This window comes from Cygnus olor, chromosome 8, assembly GCF_009769625.2.
Source record: "Cygnus olor isolate bCygOlo1 chromosome 8, bCygOlo1.pri.v2, whole genome shotgun sequence".
NCBI lineage: Eukaryota > Metazoa > Chordata > Aves > Anseriformes > Anatidae > Cygnus > Cygnus olor.
Genome location: NC_049176.1, coordinates 12,916,166 through 12,935,976, shown reverse-complemented (window position 1 = coordinate 12,935,976; position 19,811 = coordinate 12,916,166). Strand labels below are relative to the sequence as shown.

Below are 19,811 nucleotides of genomic sequence, written 5' to 3'. Positions count from 1 at the left end.
AGGCTTTGGGCTAGCGAAGCAAGCACTTCATGCTGGATCTCTCCAAGTAGCAAAGGAGATTATTTTGAATATTCTTTCCTGTTTGAGGGAGCCGGCTGGGTTACACCAGCAGAGCCACCAGAGCACAGACCAGACCCCAAGAGAGGCACACAGCTTCTCTGCTATTCAGCATCTCTCGTGCTCCAGCACGGCAGAGAATAAACACGCCTTGGTCTGAAGGAAGCCTTCAATCGTCAGGACATCACATCCCGTTTCAAAGAAGGTACGTTCATCCGAGACAGAAAATGAGAGATATTTCCAAGTGTTCACCATTAATTTATCATTTAATATAAATGCTGACAGAAAAGCAGATACGACCTTGTAGACACTTTCATCTATTTACAAACCAAGTAGCGAATCACCACCTTTCCACTCAATAAAGTATTTGTTTGTTGAATCTGCAACTCAAAGGACCCTTACATGCTATCTGGAAGCAGGGTGAGGCTGAGTCAGCTTTAGGAGGGAGAAAAACACGGGGAAGAGAGAAAAGGAAATCGCATTTTGACATATGGCTTTTTCTACATAACCACCATGCACATACAACAGGTCTCCGCTTCCTCCTTCTTTAAAAAGAAGTAACACTGTCGGCTCTACAGGTTAAAAAAGAAAGGAGGAGACAAACTCTGCCTTTCGGATCTCTGGATCCTCTTGCCTTTTGCCTCCAATCTGCTCTGTCCCACTTCAGCACAATACCTAAAGCTTTTTCTTTCACATTTTAAAAAGTCTATTGCAGGAGTAAAGACACAGGGAGTCAGATAGAGTGAACTCTTCTACTCTTTTTGTCATCTCAGAGACTTTCCAACAGGCAGCAAAGCCTCTAACATTTCAAGGAAAGACATCTCAAAGCCTTACAGGCCTCAGTGTCTCCCCACGACTAGACCTGTATGTACAAAGCTTCAAATTTCCCCTGAACTTGCAAAGAATTCAGTTTATGGAATTCTTCTCAAACATCTTACTTAATCTCTACTACTAAAAGTGTTCTGGTAATTACAAGCAATACATATTCACAACATCACTCCAACAGTCAGCCATCCCCATAAGGCTCAAGATTTTTTTTTTTTTGGATGGGGAAGAAAAGCAGGAAAGGAAGAAAACAGCTAGAGGAGGAGAAAAGCAAGAAAAGAACCGGTTCAATAAACAGAAATAATGACATTTTGTTTAGCATTGACTTATGAGAACAGCAGACAGGGAATTTCATTTAACCAATATCCTAAATTAATTCAAGAAATAGTTCATAACCTGACTCAACAAATCTCACGGTCTCCTTTATTACCTAGACTATCCTTTTTATTTATTTATTTTTTGTTGTTAAATATACCTCTGCAGGGCACAATCACATACAATCAATACGATTGGAAAATTACATGAGCTCTATCCCAAGCATATATGCACCAATGTTAAAAAGTTATTTATAAAACCAACCAAACAAAAAAATAAACTCCACCCAAAAAGGTGATAACGACTGTAGAATGTCTCGGGGAGACTTGTACAGAACTAATAAGATCAAAGAAAACTAGGCTTACAAAAACAGGAGGAAAAAAATGTCATCTATAGAGAAATCCCACAACTGGAAGCAGACGATTTCAAAGGTGGGGGGGGAACTGTCACAGAGCAGATCCTGTAACTCTTCCTCCCTCCTCCCACGCATGCCTTGCCTCACCTCTTCTTCCCCATAGCAACAAACACAATGGGGAAAGAGCTCTCGACACTATGCTACCGGTTATAGAAAACGGGGAAAATAATCAAGCTCCAGTACAGTTGCTAAGCTGACTTCAGGGAAAGCTTCTCTTAGCATAGAGGCTGTTTACACAGCAAGCAGAGGCCAAAGGGGTAACGGGAACTTCTTAAAATTAGAAAAACAAAGTCATTTGGTGTGCTAGATTTGCCCACGTTAGAGCAGCTTCCCTTAGGAGAGGCTGTGGATTAAAGGTACCAACTGGTAAACTGTGCAGCAGCTGCGATGTGAACAGTGTTCTCTTCTGTCTCTAGTTGCTTTATACATTTATAAAGTGCTGCTACCAAGTTTCATTTTAAAATGATAGAAATAAAGAGGTCAGTGCACACGTCCAGTTGTGGGATCCATCCAGTACACAACCTGGTTTGGATGCCAAAGACTTGTGAGTACTGTCTGCCACAGAGTTAGTAAATCCATTTAACATTACAAAGAAGCAAATAATTTCTTAAACATCAAATACTCCACAAGATTTTTTTTCCTTACAGATATATTTTTGCCCATATACATTTCATATGTAATCCCATCATCTTTTTTTTTAAATTATTTTCAGAGACACTGCACCACCTGTTGTTTCTATCTTTCCCAAGACTCTGTTTTCTTAAATTGAAACTGATAATGTGTGTTCCTAAAACTTTCATTTGTTTCCTGGAATATGAAAGCTTCCAACCTGTATGTCCAAAGATACTCACTTTGTTGGATGAAGTTAGGTACCTGAACATTCCAAAATGTTAAACACTTGGCAATTTGCACTAAAATCATACATAAACTCACTGAAATTACAGAGATTGCCTGGGAAAAACAATTAATTATTTAGGTTACTAAGCTACAGACATCCAATTTTCATTACTGTGGTCACATATTTTAAGCTTCAAATGACTAGGATGTTCCTGATGCAGAAAGAAGAGGATACAGACAAATCCGAATTCCCACATGCTCTTTTTATTGGGAATTTCCAGAAAAAGCTGCACCCTCTTAACTTACCGTAGTGTTCAGAGAGTTTCTGCAGAATGATATTACACTTGCCATTTAAAAAAATAAAAATCATTATTAAATTAAGTTTGCTCTCCTTTCCCTGCTAATCAAGGCTCTACCTGCATGACAAGAAGTGCCTTGAAGACTGTGACAATACCGAACAGTTACGTTCTTCTTCCTACACAAGAATAAAGACCACATGTTAACTGTGTAAACAGATTTGACTGGGATAACATTCCCCCAAATCGCTTACTTATGTAACTTGAACTTACTCTTCAGCCTCTTTCATCCTCCTTTCAGTAGGAAATAATGCAGTTGATAACAGCTGAGTATGAAAAATAGAATCCCCAATGAGGTTTGACATTTTAGACTATATTTGATCTGAGAAAGATCAAATTGAGCTACATAGCCTGTGTGCTCACATACTGCAAGTACCAGCCATCTGACTTCCAGCACCAAGGCCATACCTTAAGAGGTGGCTCAGAAGAGCTGTTTCACTTTCCTCAAATTCAGAGTTTACATGCAAACAAGGCAGATGTTCTTCCAGTTCATTTCTAAATTCCTATTTAGACAACCCAAGAACTTTGTTTCCTTTTTTTTTTTTTGTCCAGGAAATTGAACTATTGTCATACAGAACACTAAGTTGCTGACACACTTTGTTAAAATAAAAAAGTCAGCGCTACCAGCATTGGAAGTGTGTGTTTTCTAAACGTGACAAAATTTGAGTATGACAGTAAGATCATGCCACAGTCAGCCTTGCTGTGTTCCTTCTAGGTACTCTAAGACTACAAATACGTCTTCAAACACACAGACATACACTAAACTTGCATACTGCTGATGTGTTTTTTGTTTGTTTCCCACTTTAGAACAGAGAACATGAGTTGGCACTCCTGCTGTTGAGCTTCCTGGTTATTAGCACTGAATTTCTTGGATCATACAAGTGGGTCTGAAACAGCTAGTTTGTACTGGGGTTCTTCAGCAAACTACCCTCTAACCCGCTTCGTTATAGTCCAGATTATAGATGGAAATTAGCAATTATGCTACTCAGATTCCTCTCTGAACCTCAAAACCTTAATAACAGTCTGCAAGAGTTTAAGTTATATCAAGGAAGGGAAATGCAAGTGACTTTTTGTATTATCAATGAAAAGCTTCATTCCTAATCTTTTCTAAAGAAGAATGTGCCCCACCTTACTCAATTCTTGCCGTCATGAGACAATGTCATCATACGAGTTTGCTTCTTCCACATCTAATTTAATGTAATGGTAGTTTGACATATCTTTTCAGTTCCAATGGGCTTAACAGTCACATCTGCACCACACATTTATCTTTTCCCTTAATTGAAGAGATTTAAAATCAGTATTCAAGTCAATTTAGATTGAAACTAAGACAAGGCTTCTTTGACAATATAAAACTTCTGTTCCTTCTCCCTCTCTAGATGAGCCACTCCATCAGCTGGGGGAGTGCACGTGAGACTAAAAACGTGTCAGAATACCCCAGATACATCTCAGTACATTGCAAATTGCACGACTACATGGAATGATTTTCCACAATTCAATGCATGGATAAGGCTTGACAATCAGGAACTTTAAAAAATTTCTATTAGGATAATACAGTCAATTCACAAAACCCTACAAAGATTTGACAATCAAATGGCTACACCAGGAAAAAAAAAGTGTAAAGCACAAGTCTTTGGCTCTCCTTTAAAGAAAAACAGCAGTTTACCATGTTTATACAGATCCCCCGTTTGCCTACCAGTAGGGGCAATATCACATTTGTGCATCACTGAGTAATAACACCATTAGAAAAGGCAACTTCACAGAAGTTATTGGCTAAGCGAATTCATTTGAATGCTCTGTTTTGAGGCAGCAAGCTGTCACTGTTACACAATCAGGGAGGGTGAATGGGAAAGCCACAGAAGGAAAGAAAGGAAGGTACAGACAAAAGGGAGAAAATAAGGCTCAGAGGAAACTAGACAAAAGAAATTGAGAAGAAAAAGGACAACAGTGCTGCAAGTTTTGAAAGGTGCTCTGATCTAAAAGAAAAAAAGGGCTACGCTAAAATGGGACAGGATACACCAATACACAAAAGGGGCAGATGAAAACATGGAGATTTCTCCTATTTAGAGAACTAGGGCATAAGAGAAGAAGCAGAGATGGTTACAAGGGAAGAAGGAAAATAACACTACAGAATAAAACAAACCGCTTCTACAATGACCGAATCACTGTTTGACATACTAAAGCTTAACCTAACACCCGAAGCTTCCCATTCTGAGGGGTTTGTCCATGCTGGGGCTGGAACCCAGGTATCAGCAAGTGTTCAAAGGTGTCTACCGCAGTACAAAATTCAGTCTACCTACTAAATGACACAGTAGTGCCCTAACAATATTGTAGCATTGTTACTTCTCGCCCCAGTAGAAGGGACTGAGCCACTGTCTAGGTGAGACCAATTTCACTGAGGTAGACAGTATTTCTGTACAGCTGGGGCCATGATAGGACCTAGCAATACAGAGTTGCTCCAGAAGTGCTGTAACCACAAATGCTTCCCTTACATGTACTATCAGTGGTACTAGCATGCTTTTTCATAAAAAGTGAAAATTTACGTGCAGCTTTGAGAAAGACTTAAAAGCATGCACTGTATTTTTGCTGTTTGACTTTAGTAAACTCAGCTTTTCCAGGGAAGCAAGGAAAACGCAGGAGGAGGGGGAAAAAAACCCAAAGCCAAAAATCAATATTGTTGGTAGATATTAAACAAACTGTTTAACAAGCCGAACTATAATACTGGGCAAACAGGCCATTCACCTGGACACATTGATCACAACAAGGACACTACGCACAAAGTACAGCACAGAAAGCTGGACAAAGGAAAAAAACAACAGTAAGGTCTCCCTTCTAATCCAAAGGTTTTGGAAGCATTCACCATACGTAGGCCAGCAAAGACAATCTGAATAGCTTCACTATTAATAGAATACCGCCCAAGCGCAGAAGTGGAGAGAAAGGGGAGAAAAAAAGGTAACTCAATCAGGAAAGGAAAATAGCTGGCACAAGTAGTAAAAGGTGAAAAGTATTTTGCCCCTCCACACTTTTCTTCCTAGTGTTGAAAATGAATCTGTAGTTTCAAACTCATCATAACCATTTATGAAAATTCAGTTTACATAAACTGAATTCAGTTTACATAAAAAACCACTGCAATCAAAGAAAAGGTACATTCTGGGCTTGTCCTCCTAGATGCGAATATTGCACTCATTATCTCAGCTAAAACGAGCTCCCTGTGTTAATAAAGACACAGCAGGAAGAAGAGTTAAAACCAACGAGGAGGCGGCTGACCTGACGGTGGTGCTCTGCGCTTAAGGATGGGAAAACGCAGCATGGTGCCCGTGGCAGCTGAGTGGTGAGCGCGCTGCCAGGGGAACCCGCTACTCATTGCCAAGCCCAGGGTGGAGGAGGGAGGAACAGACCTGACAGGCTCAAAACTGCATCAGCCCAGTTCTGCTCGGCTCCTAAGGGAGCGGCTGGAATGCTAGGCTTCAGGTAGGAGATATGGATGGATGGGGGCAGGCGAAGCTGTTCTAGTGCAAAGACGATTCTTCGCTGAAAGTTAAAGAGGGATTTAAAAAAAAAAGCAAGCTTCAAAACTACTCTTAGCAGTTAAGAGGCCAAAGTTCAACTAAGAGAGAAATAAACCTGTGTAAAGACATATGGAGAATGTGGGTGCGTGCTGAAAAATGCCTTTATTTTCATTCAGTGCTTCTACCTCCCAGACATTTGATCACAACAGCTGCGCTCATGCGAAAAAATTCTTAAAACATACCCAATATATATACAGATATAACTACGTATATATGTATATATATATTTATATATAAATTTTTATTTAAATAAAAAAGAAAGCTCGAATCCCAAGCCAATATGTGTATCAAATCCTTGACCAGCCAGGTCTGTAGGGCATAATCAAATTCAATGTGAAATAGTATACAAACGCGGTGCCTTGACTGGGCAAATTAAATAATTGCTACTCAAAAGAGTCTTCTGTTTGGACTCTCCTACTGGTAGGCAATAGTGGGACTGTATCCCCTCCCACCCCCCATTTTGTTTTATTTAACAGTATGATGAATGCAAAGCTTAGCCCAAGGTAGCTATGACCTCAGCAGGAGTTAAGGTTAAGGAAAAAACTAAAAACCAAGAAAATTATTAACTCTTGCTTTACCCAACCAAAGCAATGCAGTAATTTATTACATAACCAGTGCTTTCTGATTTAGTAGTCTAACCCAGAAAGAAAAAAGTGAGAATGGGCCAAGAAGATGCAGAGGGAGCAGCACTTTAAAATTAATCTCCACAGAGTTCTTTGTATACAGGGTCTCACCCCAGTGCATGCAGATAAGTCAAAAAAATGTGCAGCAAGAACAATTTTTTTTTTAAATTTTAAAGAAAACAGATCTAGAAAGGCTTACAGTTTTTCCAACTTACGCTTAAAAAGCCAAACTTGCTTTTCACTATTATTGTCAGGATCAATGCTGAAGCTTACACGGCATTTTTGATGCAACTTTCCTCCTGTGAAACAGGAATCTAGGAAAGACTCTGTGCAGCAGTGACAGATAACCTGCAAATTGATTCTGAGGCATCTGATTTTGATACACACAGACCCTAAACAATGGGAACCTTAAAAGAAAAAAAGATCTGGTTTTGAAAGATTACTATCACTTATGTGCACAAATCAATGACGACTTTCTGTCAGAAAAAGGCTCTTACAACAGTATTACAACTAATTAACCGGTGTACCATTGAACAGAAATAAGAAAATAATCAGGTCATAGAAGAAATTATGATGTTTTGATAGTAATTAAATAGCTGTGAAGAAATAAAGGCAAGAGTTGCTGAGAGGGCGGCACACTTTAAAGATCTGTTTCAAAACGCAGAGGTCAGAAAGCCCCTTTGCATTAACCTAATTGTACAGACATTGGGTATGCTTGTTTTAAAGGCCCAATGACAATGGGAAACAAAACAAAAAACAAAAACAACAACAAAGCAACAAATGCTGGACGATCCAGCACAGTTGAGCAACTCATCTGCCGTTAACATCCTTCCAGCAACTGCACAGCCTTGTTTTTCTTGTTTGCTATTTCTAGAGATTATGTCTTGCTTGTGCTGCACAACCTTCACTGGTTACTTAAGCCTCTCTACCCCAAGCCCAACCAACCAGCTTCAGAAATATCCATGTTGTAGCAGACCAGTCTGCATTCAGCTGATCTCCTTAGCCCCAACAGAAAACAACATGCCAGCAACCTCTAAATAAAATAATGTGTATTGGACACTTCTGTTCTCGTTTTTAATCGAATGTGCTGTGATGGGGCTTACACTATGGACTGCACTGGCTGCATTGAAAAGATTCTGTCATTTGTACTTTTAAGTTATTTAAACAAGAATAGGTCTCGCAAAACCTAGGGTTCAGTTCCTAGCTACAAGGGGAAGATTTATTTTAAGAATTAAATTTGCTGCACATCTTTTGACACTGCAATTCACAGCTACTCTCCAACCCTAATTCCTTGTTTACTCTTAGATCATACAAGGAAGTGGCCAGGTTGTTTTATTTGTTGAGAAATTAAAGTGATAAGGAACTATGCACTGGCTATGTAATAATACCAAAATAAAAGAAAAAACCTACTTCATTAAGATCATACAATTAATCAAACAGAGTATATATATAATATCTTTTTTTTTTAAGCCCTGGGACCCAAGGCGTCCAAAGTTATTAAAATAAAGTTCATTCACAGAACAAAAACAAATTTAATTTGAATCGCTTGCAGATACTGCTAATTTTCATTTTTTTTAATTAAAAAATGCGTTAATGTGAACTATGTGCAGGATTTGTTTCTAGTAGTTGTGTTTGTGCACATTGCCTCTGGACCTGCTGCTCTGCTACTGCTGTTACTCCTAGGTTTCTCCAATCACCCCTGGAAAAAAACATGATGGAAGCTACCAACACCCCAGCAAAAGAAACTCTGGGGTATGCTGGCCTCACTTCATGGAGCAGATGTGGGCGTAACTCCCACTCTCTGGGAGTCGTGGTTGTCTCCTCCTCCCTCTGGGTCCTCTGACAGGCTGAGAGATGCTGTCTTGTTTGACAGGAGGCTGATGTTCTCTTGTGTCAAGGCGGATCCATTTGGAACATCACTGCTGAAAGAAAGTTGCAAGGAGAAAGGGGATGGGGGTGAAGAGAAGTAATTACCCAAGTTTTTTTTTTTTTAAAGCAAAAGAACTTCAATACTTGCTGCTGTAGCACTTCAATAAACAGTTCTGAACACATGTAGGCGTGTAAAGACAAGCCTTGTCCAATAAACAGGTCGCCTCCTATGCTTCAGATACTTATCAGAGAGAAAAGAAATAAGGCTAATTGCAGAGCAGAACTCAAGGACTGGTTATAAGAAGCGTGGACTTCATAAGCTATTGAGATGGATACACTTCCTGAATAAATACACTTTCTGAATAAATATGCAGATTCCAAACCGCTCACGTGAAGTTTTATAAACTTGACTTAATGAAACATCTGCAGCACTTGAGCCTTTCTGGTTTAAGTGTAACTGAGGTAGCTAACAGAAAACAGTTGCTGCACGGACTCCCAGCGTTGCTAGCCAACAACTTATTTCATGTAAGTATGAAATAAAAAGATTAAAGTAATCCCAGCATCTGTGGAAAAAGTTACTGCCTACCAATAAAAGTGAACTTTGTTTCAAAGTTACAATATACCTTCCTAGACAACATTCACATTACAAACCTTAGCTGGGTGGAATAACTTCCCTCCGCATTTCTAACATTTCTTTTCTTTGAAACTAAAACAGCAGATAAACCTTTCTTTTACAGTTGTTGAGCATCTACTACTTCTCCCTACTAACCATCCAATACGGACTAGATGGACTTCTGGTCTGACAAATACGTCATTGTTTCTGCTATATTAATTGATATACAGCTACCTGTCAGCTGTAATTCAAACAAGCACTATAAAACCTTGATATGTGTGATCTTTTTCTAGTAGGTGCTTCCATATCAGAGATGATGTAAGGCAAGGGGTATTATTTATAAATCAGAGATTTCCCCTGGTTAAGTCATTCTCTTGTTGTGCCAAGGAAGATTGAAGACCCACGTTCACTAACCTGAATGTTAGTGCGAGGTCCTCAGCTGGAACCTTGCTTTGTGGTTCTAATTGTCCATTTTCTGTCTGTTTAGTGGTGCCCAGTTTGTTTTTCATATCCAGGGAAGACTGGCTCTCCTTTAGAAAAAAAAGGATAGAGGAAAAAAAAACTTTAACATAGTGTTAAAAGAATTTGAGACTTCTTTCTTTGGGACCAATGATGAAAGGCTGTAAATTGGAGTTGTACAGTGTAGCCCACAAAAGCCATGAGACAAGAGACTTGCTAAGACACATTCATCCTCTCAGGACACGGTATTTCCTGAAAGGAAGGGATAATTCTTGTAACAACGAGCAAAGACCACAGACTGTAACAGCACACAGACTACTGAATGCTAGCCTGTACCTGCAGAAGATGTTTTCTGTATTAAAGCAGTTTACACAACTCGTGGCACGGTGACCTTGGAGACAACTCAAGGCTTTCAAACTCAATGCCACACTTATTTTTAAACAGCAACAAAATAACAGCAGAGTATTTTAACGGATCTCCAAGTTCTTCACAAAGAAGAATCAAGAAACTTCTCTAGAAGTTTTGAAGAAGAGAGAAGTGAAGGGGGAGATGGGGGACTCCACTTGTGGTCATCCAGCAGAGAGCCTTTTGCCAGGGTGGAAGGGTTGCAGCCACCTACACAGCCCTCTGCTCCACCTCTCTGTCTCCCAGCCCCGCAGCACTCACCATGCTCAGCTCACGGGTTCTCTTCCCAATTTCCCTTTCCACCTGGTGTAGCTCCAAGCTCAGCTGCTCACTTGAGATCATCCCAGGCCACTTGGGAGGTGGGGGTGGGGGCTGTGGTTGGCCTGCCAGGGTAGTCGCCTCCCTCTGCAACAGCAGCCTGTTACTACCAGCCTAAATACATAAAGCCAAGCACATACACAACTGAACACACAGCACGCCGAGCACAGAAAGGGCACTAGGCCCTAACTCTGGAGTATTGCTTATTTGCAAAACTGAGGCCTTCTCTCTCCATGCTTAAAAAGGTCCCAATTGAAATCACTTCCAAGGCAAGTTTAAACATTTTTTTCCATGCAGCCAAGTCTTTTCGTTTTTAAACAAGCAACATGAAATAGCATCTACTGTAACACATTTACATGGATTTTCCCTGCATATCCCTTCCTTCCCGAAACTAAGGTGAAGCACATGAGCAAAACCACTACTCTTTTGTGAGCTACTTGTTGAATAAAAGATAACAGATAAGCAAACCTGCTTTGTTTTATACTAGTAGAATTTATCAAAGCTCTACGTTAGAGTTCAGTATTAGTACAAGTCACATAAAATGTTGTAAGAGAGGTGGACATCAATACGTAGCTCTCAACTGACCCAGACAAAGAAGCACAGGAACAAAGAGGGTCAAATGACTACAGTCCCTTGCAAGTTACCAGCAGCCGAGTAAAGGCAGTAACCATGTCAGGCACTTAAAAAAAAACTGGAAACATCTGGGAATCAGTTCCTTACGTTTGTGCTCTGCATTTAAACACAGAAAACACTATCTACTACTCCATGCAGCCAAACATCTGGCTGGGCTAACAAGTAGAAGTGCTCATTTGTTTGATAAGAAAGCAAGTTCTTTATGCTCAGACTGATTTTGGTGATTGGGACAACCTTCTAACAGGTAAATTCATAAAGCCTTCTGGATTTCAAATACCTAGTTGCATCTTTGAACACAAGGGACAAATTGAAAGCTGTTGTTGCTCAAAATAACTGACAAGTTCCAACAAATCCAAACTATGGCAAACCAAAGTTCAAACCTGACTATGCAGGATTTAACGCCGACACAATTACAATAATAATGAGGAGGAGAGGCAGGCCACTTCGGGTTGCTGAAACTTTTCAATACTCTTCTGTTATGGCAAAGGCAGGCATGCAAAATTTAAAACAATTCCTCCTTTGGTTCCCAAACAAGAACACAAGTTATACTCCAAGTAACTGCTACTTTTAACTGTTGTTGCCACTTTAAATTTGTTAGCTATTAAGACAAATTTGCAATAATCCCTCTGCCATAACACAAGTCATCAGGTAACTATAGCTTCAGTGGAAGCTGCTATCCACCATTTATAGCAGTTCCTTCCAGGAAAACACTAATATGACTAGTGGCTGAGGCATCTAGAATAATTTTTTTTTTGTAGACAGAACATTTACTGATTTTTTTCCCTAGGAAAGGAAAAAAGTGCAACTAAAGCTTTAGTACCTCCATGGTTTTACAATGCCTTGACATTTCTCCTATTTCTCACAAAATATAAACAAAAGTATCAGCACATTAATTCTTTTACAAATGCAGACTCCCATCTTTCCTCGTTTTTCAAGTGACTACATTTGTTCTAAACAAGGAGACAAAACATTGAGCTTTAAGTTTTCAAGCTAAACATCTTTAATATCCATTTTCTTTACTCTTGTGACTTATGCCATTTAGGAAGAAACAGGCACAACACAAAGCCAAACATTGAACGGATGAAGGTCAAAGCTTTCTGTACATAAAATCAGACATTTTCAATGGCAGTGAAGCCAAGAGGAACAGATACTCATTTCAAAAAGTGTGCCTCCTCTGAGTTAACAGGTGAACAGAGAGGGGAGCAAGAGAGATAATGAAAGCAAACATGAGTGAGCACAGAGTGCAGATTCAAATATGGTGTTGACTTCCATAATGCGAAGAGTAGGGAAGTTTCTGCTGCTGAGCAGACAAGTTTACACTTGTACCATAGTTCTGATGACTGGCATCAGAGGATTAAATATCACTACCGAGTATTATTAGAGTCAGAGAAGGATTATCAGCATATGTAAAGTAGCTTTGTTAGCTTCATCTCTCTCTCTCTCTCTCTCTTCCACTCCTTAACACCCTTATGAATGGTACCAACCTCTAGTCCTCGCATTTGTGTCTGCTGGCTAATCTGGTGGTCCACTTGCTGCAGCTCCATGCGCAGCTGCTGCTCCCGCTCAGCTGAAGGCAACTGTTTTCCATGACCAGCCACATCTGACATGGACAGTCTCTCCCTTTGGGATTACAAAAATAATCAAAAGTAAGGAGATTTCAAAAAATATTTCCTCAGCTGCCACAAGAAGAGATAAAATGAAGATCTAGACAAAGGCAAAGAAAAAAAAAACACAAACAAAACATTCCTACCTGTCATTGAAACGTCCCTGAGAAGGTATATTTTGATGGGGAGAATAAGGAGAGCCTCCCCAGCCACCGTGAGTTCCATAAGGACTGTAGTCTGCAAGTGAACAGAAAGAAAGTCATGTTGCAATCCTACAAAACTGTCCCTCAACACACAGAACAAGACAGACATTAGAAAATAATCAGGAAGGCCAGCTCTCTAAGAGTACAGAAGTCTAATATTTCTGCTTCTGAAATGAACACAAAAATACAGCATGAGAAGTCACACATGCGTAAGGCAGGACTTTGCCTATACGTGCAACAAGAGTTGCTACAGAGTTTCTCAGTGGAAAAAGAACAGCTTCAGCATCTCCAGAGTCTACAAGTTTGTGAAGGACTTCAGACGTTCAGGTCACTAGGGGAAAAAATCTGACAGCCACTGTACAAACAATCATTTTTATTACCAAGTCCCTAAAAGGCCTGAGTGTTGATTGATAATTCTGCGATACCTAGTTAATACCAGTTTGAAGATTAAGCCTTCAAAGAAAGCAGAGTTCTATCTGTGGTAAAGTCTAGAAAGTTGTTGCTTGAATTAACCAAATGAGTTTTGTTTTTGTTTCCTTCAGTTAACACCTGAAAAATCTAGAAGGAAGCTTTGGGGAAATATCATTAGGGTTTTTCTTAAGATTATTCAGTACATCTCAAAAAAGAGAGCACCTTTACAGTAAGACGTACAGCCATACTATACCTGTTTAGAAAATAGATGCATAGAAAAAACGTTCTAGTTCATTGGTTTTACCTAACAGTACACAAAACTATAGCTGCATTAAGCCTGCAGCTGCAACTACCTATGAAGTATGAGTGCAGTACAGTACTTTATGTTACAATGGTTTTCCATTACATATCTGAGAAAGCAGTAGGTTTCTGGAAAGCTTTAAATTTAAAGGAAGCTTCATCTGAGAGGGACCAGCAGAACAAAGTAATTTTTCCAGAACAGTGACACCAAATTACCAATGCATTACCTGTGCACAAACCTGTCCTTGGAACAGGAAGTCGTGGCAGCCTTTTTCTTTGGGCTTGTCAGTCTCCCGTAGCCCTATCTACAGTTATTTTAGTGTCATAATATATATCTAATTTATATTTCTTAGCCAAGAAACAAGTTGATAGGGGCTGCCTCCAACTCGCGCTACACTGTAGCACTGAAGAAAATAGCAACAACTTGCAAAATCCCAGAGCACACATCCTACCTGAAATAATCGATTTGGTGGAAGCTCCCTGAACCGCCATGGCCTGCATGGGACCAGAATTCTGGTACATCGCTTTGGAAGTACGAGAGATAGCCCCAAATCTCGACACAGTTGGTCGGTCTCCAAATGGAATGAGGTCATCATCGCCAGTCTCTGCTGCTCTTCTCTGCATGTCCAATCGCTGGTCACGCATGGTTTTACTATCTACATTCTACAAGAGATGGGAAAGGCAGTCAAGAACTTGATCAGAAGAGAACAAAACCACATTGCTTTTATAACAAGCTGGCACCAGTAGAGCAATCTCTCTCATATTCTCGATTCCTTTCATCCTTCAACTACATTTCCTGTTCTGCAGTTTGTAACTCCATTGTTAAGAGTTCGCATCTCTTAAATGGCCTAACTTAAGCCAACCACTAGTACCACCACTGTGAAAGCTGCATGATTAATTCTGATCAAACCAATAGAAAGGAGCAGCAGCAAAAGAAAGTAAAGAGAGAAAGTTTACTTGAACAAGAGAGAAAGAACTCCAGAACAAAGTCACAGAGGAGATCAGTAGGCATCATGGAGGAATATATATTCCTTCCACAGTCCAAAAGAAATTCCTCTGAAGCCCAGCATTAAGGCCTGTATCATCTAACAGACTGCAGATGACTCAAAATGAGAATTATTCAGTAGAACTCTTGCACTGGACACGTCCAATACATCTTCCCAGAGTCAGATTTTTCTTTAAGGAGTAGTACTGCTTGGAATGTCCAGCTTTCTAACTCAGAGTCACACACTCATGGGTCACAAATGAACAGATAAACCCAACAGTTAAGGGTTAAAAATAACTTTGCTACGGTGCAAAATTAAATTAAAACTCTACAAGTTTTCAGTGGGTACAAGGACTGGTAGAAACAAACTAACATAGCTAATTAGGAATAAAGGGGGTGTAAATAGTAATCACAACTGAGCTGAAAACTAAAGAAACTTGACATGTTGAAATCGAAAGAAACGTTAGACAGCATCTACTTCAGAATTCTAAAAAACTTGTGCCATTTTAATCTTGAGCCTAGCACCATTTCTAATTTGCTAGCAAATGCTAGCACCATTTCTAATTTATTTCTTTTTACTGAGTGGGGAGGAAAGAAAGTAGCACCAGTTACAATGCCACCTGCATGAAATCCAACATAACGTAGTCCCAGATGATACTACTCTTATCCTTAAGAAAAAGAATCTCACATGAACAACAATAAATAGAGGGAGAATTAATTCACTTGCCACCTGTAGAGAACGTCTCCTGAGATTTTTTTTTTTCCCTGTGAAGAGACAAAAACCTGAAAAGCAGCAAAGGTCCCATTTGTTTACCTGGGATAAAGCTCTGGGGCAGAACATTAGCAGTGAAAAAGAAGGCTGCTTCTGCAGAACCACTTCTCTCAACTAAGTTAGTTTGTTTGCAGTTGTCTTTCACTCTTACTGCTAGAAAAGAATTGTCTGTTGGTTCCTTGAAGGCTGCCACTTGAACAGCAGTAAGAAAATACTGAGCATAACCTCAGCTCTTCCTCAAGCTAATTGTGACAGTGTTATGACTAAAGCAAAATACGTTCTGTAGTACAGAGCAGTAGAGGCCAAGTAAAACTGAACCAAAGCTGCATATGAAATGACTTTTCTAGACGTTTTTTTCCAGGAGAAAGCCTTCTTTTTGTTCCCAATTCCTACAGTTCCTTCGAGACTTTCAAAGAAAGCAATTCAGCAGAAGCCAAAGAAGAAATAAAATGGTGGTGGTATTTCAGTCAGTGCTTTTTGTTTGTTTATTTCCTACATTCAAGTCCCCCACTAATGACACCCTAGCAGCCCTGCCTCTTTCTTTTTGCAAAACTGTCCTGGGAAAATAGCAGCTGCACAAAATAAGATTATATCCAGACACTCAGTTTTAGTGAAGGATGGAATATGCAGAACCTACAGTTTTAAATCATTTTCAGGAAGAATCAGTTTAGTGTTATGTTATGATTACACTTCTCTTGAAAAGTTCCAAGCAAGTTTAGGGTATTCTTGTGGTCACAAAAATCACAAAAGATCATTTAATTAGAAGCTAGTAGCACTGCTACCACAATCACCATAAAATGAATTAATAGCACAAAGTCATGGTATCTTCCTATTACACAAAAAAGTACCGGGAGCAACAGATGGGTGTGTCTAATTGACAAGCTGCCTGTAGAGAGTCATACTTGGATTTCTAGTAAGCATTCAAGTAAGTGCTCAAGTTGCAGAGTAGTAAGACTGCATTTATATTCAGAACTTTAAAACAGCAACACAGATGTAGGACTGCGCATAACTTTGAAAGCAGAGCACTGTACACTTCCAAACATGTTCTTTGACTGCAACGCATTTTTGAGCTTAAACACAATCACTGCCATCATCCTGGAAAGCAAATGAAAGAGGCCTTCCCAACTCACAGAAGTATAAATTTTACTCCTGTGTTCTCCTAATCCCTACATACCGCCATCTCCACGCTCCTTGCTGCCACAACATCTTTGGGTTTTGCATCTTTGGTTCCAATGTAGGAGCCGATGGTGTCACAGGACCACGGAGAATACTGGCTGTAGTCATTTCCCTTGTACTTCCCGGCTACCTTCAGGTCTTCATCCAAGTACTGTACAAAAACAAAAATCTGGTTCTGTCAGTGAGGGGAAGAAGCATGTTCACAGCCACAGCTACTTAGTTCAACAGCAGGGAACTTGAAGAAAAACACCACAAGGATTTTTTATTTTTATTTTATTTTTTTAATTTGATCTATTTGGAGTTGGACCACAACAAGCACAAAATTCTGATCACCTGGCTACGCTCCCAGTGCTGACTGTTCACTTGGCCAGTATGATAGTGGTATTTTGACCTTGGATAAAAACAAACAAAACACACTTCTAGCAAGCTGTTATTTAATTCTAAACATGTCAGGAGTAAATGACGCAAAGTCCATTGGCTGTAAAGGCTGACTCCTTCAATTAATAATGGCTTGACCTCAATCTCTTGGTTGCACCAAAAGTAGATCACGTAGGATCAGTGGCAGATCACAGAACAAACAGCCAGATTGGAGGCTGCGCTATAAGGGCTTCCCACCTGCAACACAAAATCTCTCGCCCAAAAGTTTTCCAACATCGTGCTGCTAAAATTTTCTTGTTATCTTCACTTCTCACCACACACAAACTCAACAGTATTCTCTAAACACGTTATTGAATCAGAATTTTGTCAAAATATGCTTACCTCCTCCGAATGAAAAGGATGAGGCAAGGTTGGTGAAGGTGCAAAAGGAGGTGGAGAAATCACTTTCCTCTCCTCTAGCTGGGCCATGATCTCCTTCCTTCGTCGGTGAAGTTCATCCAGGCTGGGATGAGGCTGAAACAAAGACAGAAATACATTACAAAACTTATGAGGTACTAATGTACAAAATTACTACTTCTGAAAATGCTGTTTATCCAAACAAAGCATAACTGCTATGTGCTGCAAGAATAGGAAAATTATACTTATCTAATTCGAGCACTAAACTGGATCCTGCTTTTTTTGCACGTTAACATCATTACAATTACTGAGCTGATTACAATTACTGAGTTGACCAGTAAGTAGACTGCCTTCCAGTTTTTGATCAAATCAAATCAAATGTACCCCCTTCCTGAAACTTCAAACTTGTAATTCCTCACAAAGCTCATCACCTCACAGCAAAATTATTCAATTTTGCAAGTAGTTTATTTTTTCCTCTCACAGATACAGCTACAAAAATGCCATTTGAAAACCATACCCTGTGGCATGAAGGTCTGATCTGACTGAGATGTGGAGCCACTGGGCAATAACCCTCTGTTTGCTGGTATCTGTCCCTGGATTCAGGTACATAGGAGGGTACAGCTGCTTGGGGAATTTCAATAGGCACGGGGCTTCCTCGGACAATCTCCTCTCGTTGATATGGCTGCACGGGGGGGTACACACGACGGCTGTCATAGTGTGGTGGATATATGGGTTGTCCCATAGGAGGATACTGCTGCGGCTGTGTGTACTGTGAGCTCACCACACGATCCTGAAGGTAGGGTGGGTAATGGTCTAGATAAGGTGGACCAGGTTCAGGAGCTGATGGAGGAGGTCGCACAAAGCGAGACATGGTCTGAGGATAGTAAACTCCTGAAATTAGGCAACAAGAAAGAGACAAACAAGATACAGAACGTAATTGTGACAACTGTTCATAGAAAGTAAAGATTTGTTCTGCCTCCTGGACAGCAGAAGCAAATTTTAATACTCTGAACCACCAATGACTTCTAAGATTATACCTTTTAGTTATATGAAGGTTTCAGTAATTTATCTGGCACTTCTGGATAATTCAAATACATGTATGGACACATGCACACCACTAACAATGAGCACATTCAATTTTGTGGACAACCGAGATCTTCTTTGGCACGCAGAAATCAAACATAAGCTTTGTTCCCCAAAAATGCTCTGCAACTTTTTTCTTTTTCTTCCCACTTCCTTTAGTCTTTCATTCCTTCTTTTCCCTTCATGTTAGCTTATCTTCACTTTGTCAGTTCTCTCTCCAATCTTACATTACATGACAAGCATCATTCCCTACCTTTATAATTGTGCCTTTTCTTTTAAAAATCCCCTTCATTATTTTCTTTCTCCATTTGACTTCTTCATACTTGTAACTTTTCCCCTTATTTCCTTTTTATACTGTTTTCTTTTTGTGCGCAGCACTTTTATAATTTCACTTGTCTCTAACCATCTCATGCATGTGTGCAGACAGTTCTGAAATACCCACACACTTTTCAATGAGTACTTTTACCCTGCAAGCATAAACCCCTCTGCTGATTATGCATTATTATGCATTTTCCCTGGGTCAAACTGAACTGAGGGCTACCATATTAGCTCCCTGTTCTAGCCCACTGTTTGGAAGAACTGAAGAAAGAAGCATTTACTACACTAGATAGGTACAAACTTCTAAAGCAAGTGAGAACGGACTCTTCAGTCAAGACATAAAAAGCCTGCTGAGAGGCAGCTCAGTAACTACATTTACATGCTAAATATATCTGTATGTCAGACATATCAATTTCCATTGTATTATATCATAACCACATTAATACCCATGGTTCGTGTAACACAAGAAAACTAACTCAATAGCTTAAGTAAACACCGGGGAGGGACGGAAGAATAAAATCAGCATGAAACTCCAAAACAAGATAGAGAGCTTGGTCTCAAACTCACCTTGTTGGTATGGTGCTGGCTCAAATGGTGGGGCAGCTCCTCTGTGATCCTGATAAAACATATCTGCTTGCTGAGTACTATACAACTGGGACCCACGCGGTACCATTTGCAACTGCTTGGTGACAGACACTGAAGGCAGATCTGTTGGCGCCCGAGCAGGCACAGGATGAGGGTTCACTGGTAAAGCAGAAATAGAGCTCTTGGGGACAGATTCCAACCTAAAAAGTAGAAAGATGACATTGCACATTAAGGCCTGATATAGCTCACTGGTTCTTTGTCTACATATTCCACCTTGTGAAGACTCATCATGTTCTCCAACTAAAATAC

General features: G+C 39.9%; 1 protein-coding gene across 19 annotated transcripts in view; it reads right to left on the bottom strand.

The window, feature by feature from the left end:
- Positions 1-304: 304 nt before the first annotated feature.
- Positions 305-19,811, bottom strand: part of RC3H1 (ring finger and CCCH-type domains 1) — a 62,979-nt gene continuing 43,472 nt past the window's right edge. For 7 of the 19 annotated variants that reach the window (XM_040565302.1, XM_040565295.1, XM_040565300.1 and 4 more), the window contains exons 11-20: positions 19,485-19,702; positions 18,034-18,407; positions 17,502-17,633; positions 16,741-16,893; positions 14,262-14,472; positions 13,042-13,132; positions 12,776-12,911; positions 10,602-10,772; positions 9,891-10,006; positions 305-8,916 (exon numbers count right to left, since the gene is read on the bottom strand). In XM_040565302.1, the coding sequence (XP_040421236.1) occupies positions 8,763-8,916; positions 9,891-10,006; positions 10,602-10,772; positions 12,776-12,911; positions 13,042-13,132; positions 14,262-14,472; positions 16,741-16,893; positions 17,502-17,633; positions 18,034-18,407; positions 19,485-19,702 (1,756 nt within the window). In that variant the 3' untranslated portion in view covers positions 305-8,762. The remainder of the gene's footprint in view (positions 8,917-9,890; positions 10,007-10,601; positions 10,773-12,775; positions 12,912-13,041; positions 13,133-14,261; positions 14,473-16,740; positions 16,894-17,501; positions 17,634-18,033; positions 18,408-19,484; positions 19,703-19,811) is intronic. The other 12 variants (XM_040565309.1, XM_040565304.1, XM_040565305.1 and 9 more) reach the window with 5 other exon arrangements.